The sequence below is a fragment of the Pantherophis guttatus genome, chromosome 13 (assembly GCF_059756535.1).
Source record: "Pantherophis guttatus breed Tessera chromosome 13, ASM5975653v1, whole genome shotgun sequence".
In the NCBI taxonomy this organism is placed as follows: domain Eukaryota; kingdom Metazoa; phylum Chordata; class Lepidosauria; order Squamata; family Colubridae; genus Pantherophis; species Pantherophis guttatus.
This window is the reverse complement of record NC_142075.1, coordinates 9854101-9872500: the sequence shown is the minus strand read 5'-3', so window position 1 is coordinate 9872500 and position 18400 is coordinate 9854101. Positions and strand designations below refer to the sequence as shown.

The 18400-nt window shown below is 44.1% G+C and overlaps 1 protein-coding gene across 2 annotated transcripts in view; it reads right to left on the bottom strand.

Moving 5' to 3' along the window:
* SLCO3A1 (solute carrier organic anion transporter family member 3A1) overlaps nt 1-18400 on the bottom strand; it is a 247263-nt gene that overhangs the window by 9742 nt on the left and 219121 nt on the right. For both annotated transcript variants that reach the window (XM_087878316.1, XM_060694783.2), the window contains 4 exons: nt 13348-13512; nt 12363-12561; nt 11153-11288; nt 947-1122 (listed from right to left, as the gene is read on the bottom strand). In XM_087878316.1, coding sequence (XP_087734442.1) covers nt 947-1122; nt 11153-11288; nt 12363-12561; nt 13348-13512 — 676 coding nt within the window. The remainder of the gene's footprint in view (nt 1-946; nt 1123-11152; nt 11289-12362; nt 12562-13347; nt 13513-18400) is intronic.

Genomic DNA, 18400 nt, shown 5'->3' with positions numbered 1-18400 from the left:
TCTCACACCTGGTCAGAGGAAGGAGGAATTTGGTTGCCAGGCAACCAGATGATGTCTTGATTGAACCATGTGACTGATGGTTTGGGATGGAGAGAAAACTTTTACTTTTAATCAGGTGAAAACTGCGGGAATCTTCAGAGTTGGTTTTCACCTGGTTTGTACCAATAGGATATATCCAATAAAGCTCTTCTTTGAGGAATTCACCTGCCTCAGAGTTTCGCTTGGCATGGCTCTATTACTTGGAACCAGTGGTGGAATTCAATTTTTTTTACTACTGGTTCTGTGGGCGTGGCTTGGTGGGCATGGTGCGGCTTGGTGGGCGTGACTTGGTAGGCGTGGCAGGGAAAGGATACTGCAAAATCCCCATTCCTACCCCACTCCAGGGGAAGGATACTGCAAAATCCCCATTCCCTTCCCGCTCCTGGGGGAAGGATACTGCAAAATCTCCATTCCGGCCCCACTCCTGACCTAAGTCTTTCCCCTTTTTAAATGGAAATTTTAAATTTGGTTTTAAATTATTGGGGTTTTAAATTTGTTCAGCCAAATTATTTAATTCGTTTTATTTTATTTTAAATTTTGTATCTATATGTTTTATTCTATGGCTGTTCACCGCCCTGAGTCCTTCGGGAGTAGGGCGGTATATAAATTCAATAAAATAAATAAATAAATAAATAAATAAAGGATATTGCAAAGTCTCCATTCCCACCCCACTCTGAGGCCAGCCAGAGGTGGCATTTGCCGGTTCTCTGAACTACTCAAAATGTCCGCTACCGGTTCTCCAGAACCTGCTGAATTTCACCTGCTTGGAACCCTGACCACTAGATCCAAAGGTATCAAAAGACCCCAAAGCAAAAAGAGCCATCCTCCACTCCCTTGAATGCTTCCCCTGGGACTTTGTCCCACGCAGAGGGCTCCTTGTCTCTGCCCTGCCAGTGCAAGGTCTCACCTGATGAGGATGATGACGGAGGGAGTTTGGGCCATGGCTCCAATCATGCTGCAGACGCACATCACACAGAGAAATGTCAGGAAGGCTTCTTGGCATCCAGGGCTGGGGCACTTCCCAGGAACGACCGTGGCATCCCCGGCTGGGGCTAAGGTGAGGCAGGTGCAACCGGTGAGATTCTAGGACAGAAGGCAAGAGATGGTTGAGGGAGAAGATCCTGCTGCATGGAACCAATGGAATGTCACCCCTGACGTTCCACAAGAGACACAGATTGAAGAGCCTTGGTGGCGCAGCAGACTAAAGTGCTGTTAACTAGCACCAGCTGCCTACAATTACTGCAAGTTCAAATCTCACCAGGCTCAAGGTTGACTCAGCCTTCCATCCTTTCGAGGTAGGTAAAATGAGGACCCAGATTGTGGGGGCAATAAGATGACTTTGTATAAAAAAGAACACCGCTTGGGGGGGGGTGTTGAAAGCCCTACTGAGCAGGTATATATAAAAGGATGAAGGCTATTGCTTAACGCATTGTAAGCCACCCTGAGTCTCCGGAGAAAGGGCGGCATATAAATCGAACCAATCAATCAATCAATCAATCAATCAATAAATAAATGTAGTGCTGGCCAAATCCTATACTACATTTGGACCACCGCTGCTCTAGACAAACCTTCCGGGGTTTCACCTCTTAAAAGTCCTCGGAGAACGAAGGAAGCTCTTGAGATGGACACAGTGGGAGGCAGCATCAGGGGTGAAATACTACCAGTTCAGGCTGGTTTGCCCGAACTGGTAGTAAAAAACGCTACTGGTTCACCGAACTGGTAGTAAAAAAATGCTTTAAAAAGGTTAAAAAAAAGGTCCCCAGATCACAGCTGTGTCGCGTGATCTTGGGAACCTTTTAAAAAGCTTTCTAAAAGCATTCTTTTACTACCGGTTCAGGCGAATAGGTAGTTAAAAAAATGCTTTAAAAAAGTAAAAAAAAAAAAAAGAAGAAGTTCTGACGATCGTGAGGCACAGCTGTGATCGTCGGAACCTTTTTTTTTTTTTTTACTTTTTTAAAGCATTTTTTTACTACCGATTCGGCGAACCGGTAGTGTTTTTTACTACCAGTTCGGTAGTAATTGTGGACTTAAGACCTTCCATGGAGGACATGAATTGAATTGGTGGTTGGTTCCTAGACTACTCTTGGACAACCATTGCTTGGACAAACATTAATGATGTTACCTAGTTTGGATAATGAAACATCTACAAGAAAACAACCAAGCTCAGAAAGCACCAAGGACCCTATGGTCCTCTTCCTCTTTGCACACTCCACACCCTTCTAGCACTGATGATGTAACCTAGCTGGGTAATGAAACATCTGCAAGAGAACAGCTAAGATCAGAGAGCACCAAGGACTCCATAAATCTCTTCCTCCTCTTCTCTGCACACCCCACTTCCTTCTAGCACTGATGATGTAACCTCATTGGGTAATGAAACATCTGCAAGAGAAAAGCTAATATCAGAGAGCACCAAGAACCCCCTTGGCCCTCTTCCTCTCTGCACACCCCACTCCCTTCTAGCACTGATGATGTAACCTCATTGGGTAATGAAACATCTGCTAAGATCAGAGAGCACCAAGTAGTTAAACCTTCTGGCATTTCATTTCCTAAAATTCCTTGAAGAACTAAGGGACCCCTTGAGATTGACCCAGTGGGAGGCAGCAGAGTCTGCCTTCTCCTTTGACTTTATTCTGCCTTCTCAGATTTCCGTAGGCGTTGTCCACACATTAACAAGCGCCCAGTTACACAATGACTTATTATCGTAGCTTCAGAAATGGTAGCACTTTGAGTTGACCTTGGCTGATTTTGGAGGAGAGACAGATCCTTCTGCAGAATCATAGCATAACCGTGAATCCCACTGACATATGGGGGTCGCTCTTCCAGTGTTGTGTTGCCCTTTTCTTACAAAACAAAGATCTTGGCAAGAGGCAATATATATATCTCTTTCTTTTGCTCCTCTGCTGACGGAGAGAGCAAAACAGTTTGAAGAGATTTGACCTCGGAAGCACGCCATTGTATTTTTCCTTTGATTCTTTCAAGCCTTTCAAATAAGCAGGACTTCGAGAAAATTACCATAAATTCAGATCCCTGGCAAGGAAGAGATAAAAGGAAGATTCTGGGTTTCCCAGGGGGAAAGTGTTTCTAAATGCAAGCATTCAATTACGTTCCAATTCCACTCCACATTTTTCTCAACCCCAGCTTCGCTGATAAGACTTAAAATACAATCGAAAGGTAAAGGGAAAAGGGAAAAAAGATAAAGGAGAAAGGTAGAGGGCAAGAGAAGAAACAACAGATGGAAACTTAACAAAGAGAGATCCAACCTAGAACTAAGGAGAAATTTCCGGACAGTTAGAACAATTAATTAATGGAACGGCATGCCTCCAGAGCAGAGGTGGGTTTCAGCAGGTTCTGACCAGTTCTGGAGAACCGGTAACGGAAATTTTGAGTAGTTCGGAGAACCGGTAGTAAAAATTCTGACTGGCCCCATCTATTCTCTGCCTCCTGAGTCCCAGCTGATCGGGAGGAAATGGGGATTTTGCAGTAACCTTCCCCTGGATTGGGGAGAGAATGGAAATTTTAAAGTATCCTTTCCCTGCTGCACCCACCAAGCCACACCCACAGAACTGGTAGTGAAATTTTTTGAAACCCTCCACTGCTCCAGAAGTTGTGGGTGCTCCTCCATCAGTGGAAGTTTTTGAGCAGAGTTTGGACAAGGAGAATCATTTGTCTGGAATAATATAGGATCTTCTGCTTTGAGCAGCCGTTTGGACTAGAAGACCTCAAAGGTCCCTCCCAACTTTATTTTGAATCTGGGTTTTCAAAACAATAGAGTAACAGAGTTATTCTTCTAGTTATTCTACAAGTCCTTGGAGGCCTTCTAATCCAACCCTCCACTTAAGCAGGAAACCAGGAATGAAATCTAAAATTTGTTACTACCGGTTCTGTGGGCGTGGCTTGGGGGGGTAATGTGACTGGTTGGGCGTGGCCAACTTTTTTTTTTAAAACTTTTAAAAGCATTTTTTCTACAACCTTAAGAGGTTGCAGAAAAAAATGCTTTTAGAAGCCTCTGACGATCAGGCAACTCAGCTGGGATCGTCAGAGGCTTTTAAAGGCATTTTTTTTTTCTACAACCTCTTTGGCCGAAGAGGTTGCAGAAAAATGCTTTTAAAAGCCTCTGATGATCCCAGCTGAGCCGCGTGATCATCAGAGGCTTTTTTTTTAACTTTTAAAAGCATTTTTTCGGCCAAAGAGGTTGTAGAAAAAATGCTTTTAAAAGTTAAAAAAAACAGCCTCTGATGATCACGCGACTCAGCTGGGCAATGGGGGGGGCAGGAATTTTTGCTACCGGTTCTCCGAACCACCTGCCACCATCACTACCAGATCGAGTGATCCGGTCCGAACAGGGAGCATTTCACCCCTGCAGGAAATCCTATACCATTTCATACAAATGACTGCCCAATCTCTTCTTTAAAATCTTCACTGTTGGAGCATCCCACAACTACTGGGGACAAGCTGTTTCACTGATTAAACTATCAGGGAATTTTTCCTTAGTTCTACTGCAGGTTGGTTTTCTCCTTGATAAGTTTCCATTCATCACATTCCCATTTCAGGACTTGGGTTACTTAGGATAAAGAGGGAAGCAATAAAACTAAGATTACATGGTAAATTGTATCCCTAGATCCAATCTCCTCTATCATTCAAAGAGCCACAGGTGACATGGGCTAGACTCAGATTAGCTTTGTGCCTTTTTTTTTTTCTATTGCTTTATCCATCTCCTCCTCCTCCACTCCTCATCTTCCTTCATCTCCTCCTCCTCTCCTCCATCTCCTCTTCCTCCATCTCCTCCTCCTCCTCCCCCTCCTCCCCCTTCATCTCCCCCTCCTCTCCTCCATCTCCATCTCCTCTCTCCTGCATCTCCTCCTCCTCCACTCCTCATCTTCCTTCATCTCCTCCTCCTCTCCTCCATCTCCTCTTCCTCCATCTCCTCCTCCTCCTCCCCCTCCTCCCCCTTCATCTCCCCCTCCTCTCCTCCATCTCCATCTCCTCTCTCCTGCATCTCCTCCTCCTCCACTCCTCATCTTCCTTCATCTCCTCCTCCTCTCCTCCATCTCCTCTTCCTCCATCTCCCCCTCCTCCTCCCCCTCCTCCCCCTTCATCTCCCCCTCCTCTCCTCCATCTCCATCTCCTCTCTCCTGCATCTCCTCCTCCTCCACTCCTCATCTTCCTTCATCTCCTCCTCCTCTCCTCCATCTCCTCTTCCTCCATCTCCCCCTCCTCCTCCCCCTCCTCCCCCTTCATCTCCCCCTCCTCTCCTCCATCTCCATCTCCTCTCTCCTGCATCTCCTCCTCCTCTCCTCCTCATCTTCCTTCATCTCCTCCTCCTCTCCTCCATCTCCTCTTCCTCCATCTCCCCCTCCTCCTCCCCCTCCTCCCCCTTCATCTCCCCCTCCTCTCCTCCATCTCCATCTCCTCTCTCCTGCATCTCCTCCTCCTCTCCTCCTCATCTTCCTTCATCTCCTCCTCCTCTCCTCCATCTCCTCTTCCTCCATCTCCTCCTCCCCTCCATCTCCCCCTCCTCCTCCCCCTCCTCCCCCTTCATCTCCCCCTCCTCTCCTCCATCTCCATCTCCTCTCTCCTGCATCTCCTCCTCCTCTCCTCCTCCTCCATTTCCTCCTCCTCTCTCCTCCATCTCCTCCTCTCTCCCATCCTCCACCTCCTCCATCTCCTCCTCCTCTCCTTCATCTCCTCTTCCTCCTCTCCTCCATCTCCTCCTCCTCCCCTCCTCTCTTCCTCCATCTCCTCCTCTCCTCCATCTCCTCCTCCCTCTCCTCCTCCTCCTCTCTCCCCTCCATCTCCCCCTCCTCCCCCTTCATCTCCTCCTCCTCTCCTCCATCTCCTCCTCTCCTCCATCTCTTCCTCCTCTCCTCCATCTCCTCCTCCCCTCCATCTCCTCCTCCTCCCCTCCTCTCTTCCTCCATCTCCTCCTCTCCTCCATCATCTCCATCTCCTCCTCCCCCTCCTCCATCTCCTCTTCCTCCTCTCCTCCATCTCCTCCTCCCCTCCATCTCCTCCTCCTCCCCTACCCCCTTCCTCCATCTCCTCCTCTCCTCCATCATCTCCTCCTCCTCCTCACTCCCCTCCATCTCCACCTCCTCCCCCTTCATCTCCTCCTCCTCTCCTCCATCTCCATCTCCTCTCTCCTGCATCTCCTCCTCCTCCTCCATCTCCTCCTCCTCTCTCCTCCACCTCCTCCACCTGCCTTTCAACACACATTGCAATCAAAGTGACTATTCCCAAAAGATGCCGAGAACGATTTTCATTCTTCCCGTAGGTGCTCATTTGAACTGGTTTGCCTTGGACGGTTAGAGATTCAGTAATTGAAAAGCTACAGAAACACGCACCCCTAGCGTGTGCTTCATTAGACAGCTGCGATTGCTTTTCGCAGGACAGCGTTGTGACAGGTAGGCAGCTAGCTGTGCAGTCTGGTGGAATACAGACACCTCTCCCCCCCTTCCCCCTCCCCAAGAAATGGCTGCCAGCAAGACTACAGATACTTAAGGCCTGCCGGAGTGGGAGGCAGGCAGTGGAAGAAAGATGGGGCCATTTGACGCCATTCCTTTCCTTGCCCATGATGGAATTCAGACAATGAAAATCTCTTTTGCTGATTTTCAGGATCTTGGGCTCTCCAGGTTGAGCAAAGGAGCAACTGTCTTTATTTTGATTCTGAAAAGAATTTGGAAATAAGGCAGACTCTGTTTGCTTCCAATTTGGGAGACTTAGTTCACATCGAGTCAGAGAGTCAGAACAAAACAACTTGATATCCGATCGGTCTGTCACCAAAGCAACCCAAATCTTCCACTGCAAAAGAAGGCTATCCAGTCCATAAAATAGCTTGGGTAGCAGAAATAATTTGATTTTTTTTTATTTCACACTGAACACACAGCACTCGCCAGTATACCTTCGTAACATTTCCTTAGCTTTTTGGTTAAAAAGCAATAACAACAACAACAACCCTGAATTAATCAGAAATTCTTAGATTGCTTGGCCTTCTTTATCGAGTTCTGTTCAGCTTCCCAGGAAAAGCCTGCCTCTGTTCACCCCATTGCTTCTCAAAAGAACCTCATCAACCCATTGCTGTGTGCCCATAGAATGAAATTGTGATGCCCATAAAATGAAGTTCACTGCAAAATTAGTGGCAGTTTGCAACCTAGAAGACAAACGTCATTCCAATCCCGGAAGCACAGCTAAGTTGCTTTGTTTAAGAATCAGAGCTGGATGGCATTTTCCCGCCCTGGTTCATAGTTAGTTGATGAGCTGATAAAAGTTTCAGGAGGAATGAAGGCAAATATATGTGTCCCAGGTTAGAATAGAATAGAATAGAATAGAATAGAATAGAATAGAATAGAATAGAATAGAATAGAATAGAATAGAATAGAATAGAATAGAATAGAAGAATGGGGAAGGGAAGGGTAGAGTAGAGTAGAGTAGAGTAGAGTAGAGTAGAGTAGAGTAGAGTAGAGTAGAGTAGAGTAGAGTAGAGTAGAGTAGAGTAGAGTAGAGTAGATAGGTTCTTGTCCTGCCCTCAGGTGCTTTGGAGAATAGCTTGACTCCCTCTTCTTTGTGGCAGCCCCTGAGATATTGGAACACTGCTATCACGTCACCCCTAATCCTTCTTTTCATTAAATTAGTTATACCCGATTCCTGCAACCATTCCTCAATATTTTAGCCTTCAGTCTCCTAATTATTTTTGTTGATCTTCTCTGCACTCTTTCTAGAATTTCAATGTCCTATATAGAGTAGAGTAGGGTAGGGTAGGGTAGGGTAGGGTAGGGTAATATAGAATAGAATAGAATAGAATAGAATAGAATAGAATAGAATAGAATAGAATAGAATAGAATAGAATAGAATAGAATAGAATAGAATAGAATAGAATAGAATAGAATAGAATAGAATAGAATAGAATAGAATAGAAGAATGGGGAAGGGAAGGGTAGAGTAGAGTAGAGTAGAGTAGAGTAGAGTAGAGTAGAGTAGAGTAGAGTAGAGTAGAGTAGAGTAGAGTAGAGTAGAGTAGAGTAGAGTAGAATAGAGTAGATAGGTTCTCCATCATGGCCCTATACCATTTCAAACAAATGGTTGTCCAATTTCTTCTTAAAAACTTCCAGTGTTGGAGCATTCACAATTTCTGCAGGTAAATTGTATCGCTGATTAATTGCAAGCCATTACACTAATTGCAAGCTGTTAAACTAATCCTGCGAGTCCCTTGGACTGCAAGGCGATCCAACTGGTCAGTCCTAGAGGAGATCAACCCTGACTGACTGCTCTTTAGAAGGCCAGATCCTGAAGATGAAACTCAAATCCTTTGGCCACCTAATGAGAAGGAAGGACTCCCTGGAGAAGAGCCTAATGCTGGGAACGATTGAGGGCAAAAAAAGAAGGGGATGACAGAGAACGAGGTGGCTGGATGGAGTCACTGAAGCAGTCGATGTGACCTTAAATGGACTCCAGAGGATGGTAGAGGACAGGAAGGCCTGGAGGAACGTTGTCCATGGGGTCGCGATGGGTCGGACACAACTTTGCAACTAACAATAACAACTCTAATTGTTCTAACTGTCAGGAATTTTCTCCTTAGTTCTAGGTTGCTTCTTTCCTTGATTAATTTCCACCCATTGCTTCTTGTCCTGCCCTCAGGTGCTTTGGAGAATAGCTTGACTCCCTCTTCTTTGTGGCAACCCCTGAGATATCGGAACACTGCTATCATGTCACCCCTACTCCTTCTTTTCATTAAACAAGACATACCCAATTCCAGCAACTGTTCTTTATATGTTTTAGCCCCTTGTTAATGAAGACTGTCAAAATCTTAAAAATGCTTTTGGTTATAGCGTTGAGAGGAGCATTCAGCAGTTCCTATGACAATGCAGCTACTTTGGGTCAGCCTTGTGAGGTAGCCCAAATAGGAAGCAGACCTAGATGACCTAATTCTACTTTATTGTAAGGTTACCGTAAGAGAATCTTACAAGACTGAAAGGACTTTGAAGTCCAAGAAGCTAGGAAAGGTCCCTTCTGAGATTTTTCCCACCTCCATACCTGAATTATTTAATATGGCAGTCTTTGCTCCTCTCATAGCTAACAGAAACAGAATAAATTATCCATAAAAATGCTGTATTAACTTATGCTCAATCAGGGAAACTGACAACCATATTCAATATTTTATATCTTGTTATCCATTGGGGAAATGTTATTAGAAAGGCAGAATACTACAAAATATAGTTTTAATACTATACCTGTTAATTTATTCACAGAAGCTAATATTTTAAGCACAGAACTGGGTATGTGCACAGAAAGAAAGAAAAAAAAAGCCCCTGAGTTTGCATTTTGCTGACTATTATAGAGATGGCTAGTAATTACTATGTACAGTAGTGGCCAAAATTGTGGAAACCTTTTGGGCAAAATGTATTTTTGAGGTTTGATGGCTAATAACACCACTTTTTTTTTTTTTTGGAGTTTCAAGATAATCCTATTCCACTGGTGGAGTGGCCTGGGAATAGCCCAGACCTTCACCCAATTGATTAAAATTTATGGAGCCGACTGAAGAAACTTGTTAGTCAGAAGCGACCCAGCAATAAAACCCAGTTAATAGAAGCAATCATTTAATCTTGGTTTCGCATTATAACAGCTGCAGAATTAAAAGACTCGGTTCACTCCATGGGAAGACGTTGTAAGGCCGTCATTCATGCTAAAGGTTACCCCACTAAGTATTGACTGACATGGTGATCATTTTTGTATATCACATTTTTTGTATGGTGATCATTTTTGTATATCTTGTTTTTTCTATGTGTTTCACTTTTCTTCTTTATACTGTAACTGCTATTCTAAGAGCAAATCCTTCATAAAAGTTATTGCATTACATTCTTGATTAAATTATTTTTCCATTGATATATAATTTTAGAGAACTACTCCCCAAAAAAGTGGTGTTATGAGATAGTTTTAGAAAATACACTTTTCCCAAAAGGTTTCCACAATTTTGGCCACTACTGTATGTAAAAGTAAAAAAATTGAGGCTATAATTTTATTCTGTATTTTACTGCGCTGAGAAATGATGGACGTCAGGGCTTTTTTTTTCTTTCCTCCTTTATCCTACATTTCTTTCTCTTTTTTATCCTTTCCCATTTCCCTATTATCTTTACTTTCATTTGTACTTTACACTATGATAATTTCAATAAAATTGACCAAAAATGTATTGATGTTTGCATCATCACCATCATCTATAAGTGCATGCAATATTCATTCATTCATTCATTCATTCTCTATATTACTTTTCATCGACTCTAGAATTGATTTGGATAGTAACAATCCAGATATCTCCATTATGTGAGGCAGGGAATAGTCACTGCATGATCAACTACGCAAGAAATTCTGTAGGGTCACTTTGAAACAAGCAACTCTTATTTCCAATCCCCCTCTGTTTAATTGTTTAGTGCCATGCACCTGACCGAATGTTGCTTCAGGGATTGAGGTGTTTTATAAAAGGAATAAATAGCAATAGCACTTAAGACTTATATACCGTTTTATTGTGCTTTTACAGCCCTCTCTAAGCAGTTTACAGAGACAGCCTATTGCTCCCAACAATCTGGGTTCCCATTTTACCCAGCTCGGAAGGATGGAAGGCTGAGTCAACCTTGAGCCTGATGAGATTTGAACTGCCAAATTGCAGGCAGCTGGCAGGCAGCAGAAGTAGCCTGCAGTACTGCATTCTAACCACTGCGCCACCATGGCTCTTAAAAATTTAAATGTAACACAAATGTAACCTGAGATTGGGCAATTTGGAACCTTAGGCTTGCTGTGAGCCACAAAGCTTCCTCATCATGGGCAAAATGACACATTTCAGACCCTTCTCTATTTTGGAGGCGGGTGGTTTAAGAAGCAAATTAAGGGACTTAAATCTTGCAGAGCCTTAAGATACCCACCGCATCCCTTTAACAGGCTTTTTTTGGTGCATGGGGAGACATGGGGACAACTAAGGACCAAATTAGTCCACATATCCTGCAGCTTCAGATAGGGCCACAAGAAAATAAGCATGCATATACAAATACACACACAAAGAGAGAGAGAGAGAAAGAAAGAGAGAACAGTTGACTGAAATAGATTGGAGAAGGGAAGAAATAAGGGATTACCATGTTGGTGCAACCAGCAAAACAGGCAGATAAGTATGTGATCCCATCGGTCCCACAAACTGGAGTGAAGGAATCCATTTGACATTTACAGTTGCTATTGCAGGCAGAATAGGGGGCCAAGCTGGAGATGGTTGACCTAGAAAAGAAAAGAAAAAAAAAGGAAGGAAGGGTGAGTGGGTGGGTGGATAAGGGCGAGGGGTCAATCAACAGGTAGGAAAAACTTTTTAGTTGTAAAGGGCCCAGAGTCATCTGGGAATCAAGAGAAGAAGGAAGGGAGGGAGGGAGGGAGGGAGGGAGGGAGGGAAAGAGGATAGGAAGGAAGGAAGGAAGGAAGGAAGGAAGGAAGGAAGGAAGGAAGTAGGTAGGTAGATAAGGAAGGAAGGGAGAGAGAGAGAAAGGAAGGAAGGAAGAAAGAAAAGAAAGAAAAGAAAGAAGGGAGGGATGGATGGATGGAGGGAGGAAGAGAGGATAGGAAGGAAGGAAGGAAGGTAGAGAGAGAGAGAAAGAAAGAAATAGAAAGAAAGAAAGAAAAAGAAAAAAGAAAGAAAAAAGAAAAAAAGAAAGAAAAGGCAGGCTAGGGGACATTCACGACACTGCTGGGGTCTGGTTGGGGCCTTAGGAAGCTGAACACCTTCCGGGAGCTGCTGACTTCTCCCTGTGGCCAACATTTCTGGGAAACTCACCAGGACATAAAGGAACTCTCTTTACTCACTGATGTCCCTCAGCAACTGATGGACTAGAACTGTGAAGTTCTGGAAAGTCTGAGGGTGACTTTGTGCCTGTCACTATCTGTCAATCCAGGCTATCCCACAGGATAGGGGTGTCCTAATGCTGGTTACAGCCCTTACATGTTGCAAAGAACAGACAGTTCATCCAGCCAGTTCAAGAACAACTTGAACTGGCTCCGAGTTTGAAACAAACTACCTTTAACAAACTACCTTTTCATGACTATTCCTATTCCCGTTTTCCCTCTCCCTGTTTGTAGATGCCTTCACAGCTTTCTCTGCCGGATCTAATGATGCCTGCTAAATCCCGCAACTATCCACCAAAGGTTAGTCATCTATCAAGGAATGTGAGTCCTGTGAAGGGGGTTGGACTTTGTGATCTCTTAAGTCCCTTCCAACCATTCTGCGGTCTTCTCTAGGGGTGGGGTGCAAAAAAAGAAATCGCCATGACCGGGGGTGGGGGAACCTTTCTCTCTCTTACTTACTTGTTTCCATAGGGAACAGTAATGCCAGCCACAGGTCCCGTATCGCAGCCCAGGAAAAGGAAAGAAACGTAGCAAGCCGTGGACACCAGGCTGACCAACATGGCCATCTGAATGGCGCCCAGGGCAGAAAGGCTCAGCTTCTTCACCAAGAGTCCTCCTAGGAAGATGCCCAAACATGCACAGGGAATAGCCGTCATGCCTGTAAAAGGAACGGAAAGGGTTGGATTTTGAGTTTTTAGCCTGATCCCAGCTCGAGACACTTCTCTGGTTCTTAGTGTCAAGGATGGAAACTTTGGCAGCTACATGCCTCTTCGTTTCAGCTTGTCATTAGAGTAAGAGGCGGTTGTTTTCGAATGGGTTAGATGGAGAAGAGAAACTTCCACGATTCTGCTGAAGGTTCCGCGGAAACCTGGAATCTGTTCAAGGACATCACAGCAGGTGTGGAGTTGAAGCAGACGGTTCCCATAACTATGAGAACGTTTTTTACATGGGCTACGTGAGAGGTTGGGGGTTAGAGTGCAGTACTGTGGTGGCGCAGTGGTTAGAGTGCAGTACTGCAGGCTACTTCAGCTGACTGCTAGGTGCAGTTCGGCAGTTCAAATCTCACCGGCTCAAGGTTGACTCAGCCTCCCATCCTTCTGAGGTGGGTAAAATGAGGACCCAGGTTGTTGGGGGCAAGAGGCTGACTCTGTAAACCGCTTAGAGAGGGCTGTAAAGCACTATGAAGCGGTATATAAGTCTAAGTGCTAAAGGCTTGGGAAAGTGTTGTTTTATTCTATGGACTGAGGTTTGGGAACTTCAGAGTTAGTTTTGCTTCGACATTACTAATGCAGTGTATTCAATAAACAGTAAGGAATTTTGGAAACAGAATGATCCTGGACTTTAATTTGGATTCTCAAGATGGATGTTGACCCTTAGGCTCTATTTTTGACAGGGGGCGGGGTGGGGGAGGGAAAGGGTTGACCTCTTCTGGCTAATAACTCACCTAATAACTGGTTGGCTGACGACGTTGTGAGATTGAACTGCTGTTCTAGGTACTTGCCAAGAAAGGCTGCAAAACCTGCCACCACCGCGATTTCCATGCAAGCCGCGAGAATAATGCAGGTGAACACCGGATTGGACAGCAGGTGCTTAGTTACCTTTGGGATCACTGGAAGGAGGAAGAGAGAAGAACGGAGGGACGATTTCACAATGAGGTTTATCTCCACCATGCCCTGTTTTAATTTCTTTGACGGTGCATCTTTGGGGTTTTCTCCAGACCATCTATCAACACAACCCATGTGAACAGGGAGAAAATTCCATGGGATGATTCTAGCTGTGGTGAGAAGAATTGGATACACCACAGCTGCTCCAGCTAGAAGGATCTACCAGATGAAGCTTTGACGACATGAGTTTAAGCCAGAGGTCTTCAAACTTGGCAGCTTTAAGACTTGTGGACTTCAACAAGTCAACTATGCTGGCTGGAGAATTCTGGGAGTTGAAGTCCACAAGTCTTAAAGCTGCCAAGTTTGAAGACCTCTGGTTTAAGCCATGGGTATCTGCTCGTCTATTTCCAACCTACTGAAGGTCATCAGGGGTGAAATCCAGGGTGGAAACAGAACCAAAAGCAAGAAAATTCAGTGAAGCAAGTTTCCACCGGACATTATAATTTAAAACAAGCACTTACAAGCTAGAATTTTTCATTCCTAAACTGGATCAGAAGGTTTAGTGAAAGAATACGACCCCACTTGCCAATCGCAACTAAAACAACAGCCCAATCAAGGAGTCCATTCCCACCAACACTGAGAGAGCAAGTCAATAATATATAAAATGATTTTTTTTAAAAAGAAAAACCCTGTTTCCTTACTAACACAGATGATGTTATCTGGCTTGGGTAATGAAACAATTCTACAAGAAAACAACCAAATTCAGAGAGCACCCAGGATTCCACAATTAAAACCGCCAAATGGCAGCTTGGATGTGGCATCTCCATCCATATTCTCCTAAATTTACTACTGGACCATTTATTGATTTCCATATATTGGTTATTGGTTGAAATGTTCCTCTTTTGTTGTTGTTAGTTGTTGGAATATTTCTACCAGTAGTGGGGAGGTCCTCTTACCTTCGCTACCGGTTCGGAACTATGCATGCGCAGAGCAGGGGTGGGTTCTAAAATTTTTTATTAATGGTTCTGTGGGCGTGGCTTATTTTGTGGGAGTGGCTTGGTGGGGGTAATGTGACTGGGTGGGTGTGGCCAACTTTTTTTTTTTTTTTACTTTTAAAAGCATTTTTTCTACAACCTTAAGAGGTTGCAGAAAAAAATGCTTTTAAAAGCCTCTGACGATCAGGCAACTCAGCTGGGATCGTCAGAGGCTTTTAAAAGCATTTTTTCTACACAATCTCTTTAGCCGAAGAGGTTGTAGAAAAAAAAATGCCTTTAAAAGCCTCTGGCGATCTCAGCTGAGTTGCCTGAACGTCAGAGGCTTTTAAAGGCATTTTTTTCTGCAACCTCTTAAGGTTGTAGAAAAAATGCTTTTAAAGGTAAAAAAAAAAAAGCCTCTGATGAGGTGGGTGAGGTAAGCAAGCGGCGACCGGGCCAGGGACCAGTTCGGGGGTGTAGCCAGCCAATGTTATTACTGGTTCTCCGAACTACTACAAATTTTTACTACTGGTTCTTGCGAACTGGTGCGAACCAGGAGCAACCCACCACTGGCGCAGAGCGTCCGTGATGATGTCCAAGCGGGTGGGCGGAGCCTCCCGCCACCACCACTACCCGTTTGCCCAAACCGGGGTGAACCGGGGTGAACCAGTAGAAACGACAGAAACCCACCACTGATTTCTACCCCAATTGCATGTTAAAAGATATTGATAGCAGTTGAAGGACAGTTCAAAAGAGTATAAAAACAATCCATCTTTAAAATAACTAACCAACTTAGATCAATTTAACATAGCAGGAAGGGGGAAAAAATCAACACAAAGAGATTTTTTTTTTTTTTTGCTATTTCTCATTGAAGAGTATAAAAGAGAATTTTCCTTTGAAATTTGAAGGACATTTAAGAAGTAGGACAACTTCTGGAGATGTTCTCAGGGACGGAGCGTGATGTCTTTACACTCCTCAGGGGTTTTTTTTTTTGTTAAAAGTTTTAAATAAGAAATGAAAACTAATGCCAACTAATATAAAGAAAAAGAAAAAAAGAGATCGGAGCAAAAAAAAAAGTCAAAAAGAAAGAAAAAAAGGTATAAAAAAGTGACTTCTGATCTCCACAGCACTTATAAATATAAATATATTTAACCTCTTTCTCTCTAAAGTTACTCCATAGTCTTCTTTTTTTTTTTCTGTAATCTATCCTATTTAATCATCACAACAGTCATTTTTTTTTTTTCATTTTTACATAAATGGCCACAGGAGCTTTTTAATCACCAATAAATTAGTCTCCCCCACCCCCAATCAAAGAAGTAAATTCATCCATTTCAGCAAAATCTGTACTTCACCAGTCCGCCATAGTGGATAGTGTTGAATCCAGGGGTGGGCTGCTGGGGGTTCGTAGGGGTTCGGGAGAACCTTTAGCTAAGATTCTGTGCAGTTTGGAGAACCCTCAAATCTCATGCCTGGCTGGCCCCACCCACCCAGCCCCTCCCATCCCAGGAGTCCCCACGTGGCCTATTTTGGATGCAGGTAAGTGCAGGGCACGCATGGAGGCATGGGAAGGATGAAAAACAGGCCTAGCAGAAGTTCAGGAAGGGCCTCCAGAGGGCCTCCGTAGCCTGGGGAGGCCATTTTTGCCCTCCCGGAGACTCGAGGAAAGCCTCAGGAGTCTGGGGAGGGCAAAAACACTCCCCTCCCCCACCAGAATGCACGAGGCCGACTAGGCCACACCAACCCTGGCCATGCCCACCCAGAAACTGGGCAGAGAACCCCTTGTTAAAATTTTTGAAGCCCATCCCTGGTTGAATCTTTCCATTTTGTGCATATAATCATTTTAGGCGCTCCTCAGTTTTGAGATGGCTACATTCCTGACAGCCACAAACCACGGTTTACAAAGCTCAGTGGCCGAGTTGCCTGATTTAATGCTGGGCACAGAAATTCACTTGTGCTTTTTTCCCCCCTTGCTAGTTCTTATTTCTTAAAGAAAGGGGATTTTTTTTTTTTTAAATGCCTTTCAAAGGAGAAGAGAATATTGGGGAAATCCTGCCGGGCAGAAGACAATGTCCTTCCACTTGTCAATTATAAGGTGGACAGAAAGAGGTAGCAGTGTGCTTGTGTGTATACGTGTGTTTGTGCATGTATCCTCTCCTTCATGGCAAAGTCCTCTTTTCATCCATCCACCCAAAGACAGTCTTTGCTATTCATCTTTCTATCCCGGGAGCCTTTTTTAAAAAATATTGGTGCTTCCACCATCTTTGGAAAACAAGTTCCACCTTTGGAAAAAAAATTGTCAAAGTGTCTCCTTCTCTTAGAGAAATATATATATATTTTTGCCCACAATTCTTTAGTCCCAGCTCTAGAAAAACAACATCTCTCTCTACTTCTTGTACATTAGTTGTCAACTCGCAAAGCATCCCTGGCCTGCTCTCAAGTTGCCATAGGCGAGGGGGATGGGAAAATGGCGAAGCAGCACGGCAGCCAAAAACAAAAGCACATTCCAGACATATCTCTCTCAAGGCTGTCTCCCAGGGTTACCCACAGCGAGCGAAGGGGAATGATCTCTACAATCCGCAAAATTGCTCCGTTGGTGAATGTGACTGATGACACACCCTGAGGGGAGCGGGGGGAAACAGGGTCACGTTTGGGTTGTAAATTACATGGGGTCAGAATTGGCTTCACTTAGGAACGTGCCAACATGAAGCTCCTAATAAATAACTGGATTTCTTTTGAAGCTTGGCTCGAGGCTCATGATTTAATTAGGGCATCAGTCGGAACCCTGACAGCAGTTTTGTTTATTGGATTTATCCTTTGTTGGATTTGAACCATATTCACTGAAAGCTACAAGAGCTATCTATGATCTGTGTTCTATATCCCACTGCCAATCTAACTCATCTGGACTATTAAGAGGTACGCAGGCCCATCTAGTGATCGCTGAATGCATTGCATGTATACTTAGTTTGACTTTGATTACTGGGTCCATAGCGCAAAAATGGGAGTGTCATAAGTGTGAAAAACAACCAGAAGTCACTTTTTTCATGCCATAGTCATTTCAAACAGTCACTAAATGAACAGTTGTAAATCAAGGACTCCCTGTAGTTCATAACACCTTTGGCTCAGATGAAAAAATCATCTCTGTGACTGGTTCTAAAAAGAAGTTCATCTGACTCCAGATAAACCATGATTTTGTCACAGTAACTTTTAAAGTGGCGTGGTAATGCACACCCATCACTGGATGAGAGCAACAGATTATTTGATCCTAGAAACAAATGTTCTGCTTGCAGGGGGATCAAAGGTTGCCATGAGAACGAATGGAAAACCTGCTTGCTGGGTCAAGCCAAGGTCATCCAAGAAGGTGAACCAGATCAAGTGTTAATTCAGTTGTTCTTTTAGTGTTTGGGATTAACTTGGGATTAGCCATACCCTTACTTGGATTCGATGAGAGCTAAATAGCTTGAAATAGATCTATACTAGTCTCCCTTTATTTCTTTATCAGGAAAATATAAATTTGGTATAAAATGGTTTGTCGTCAATGCGACTGCTTGAGGGCTCCTGGATTGGAGCTGAAAGGTGAAAGGGATGCAGTATGCTCCCTCCCACATGTTGGGGTAGACCAGGTGCCTCGATAGAAAAACATACATACATATATACATATATACATACACACACACACACAAACACACACACACACACACACACATACTGTAGCTCTCTGCTTATTCGGGTTTTCTTCCGCGTAAAATTGGAAGTGTCTTGGTGACGTTTTGACTAAGTCTCATTCATCATCTTCAGGCTGGTGTTTTCGGCTTCATGCTTCTAGGAGCAATGTGTGATCGCAGCTGTTTCTTCCTTTTAACTGCCAGTGGGGGTGTGAACTGATTGGGTGGGAGCTTGGCTGTGTTCTGATTGGGTGGAG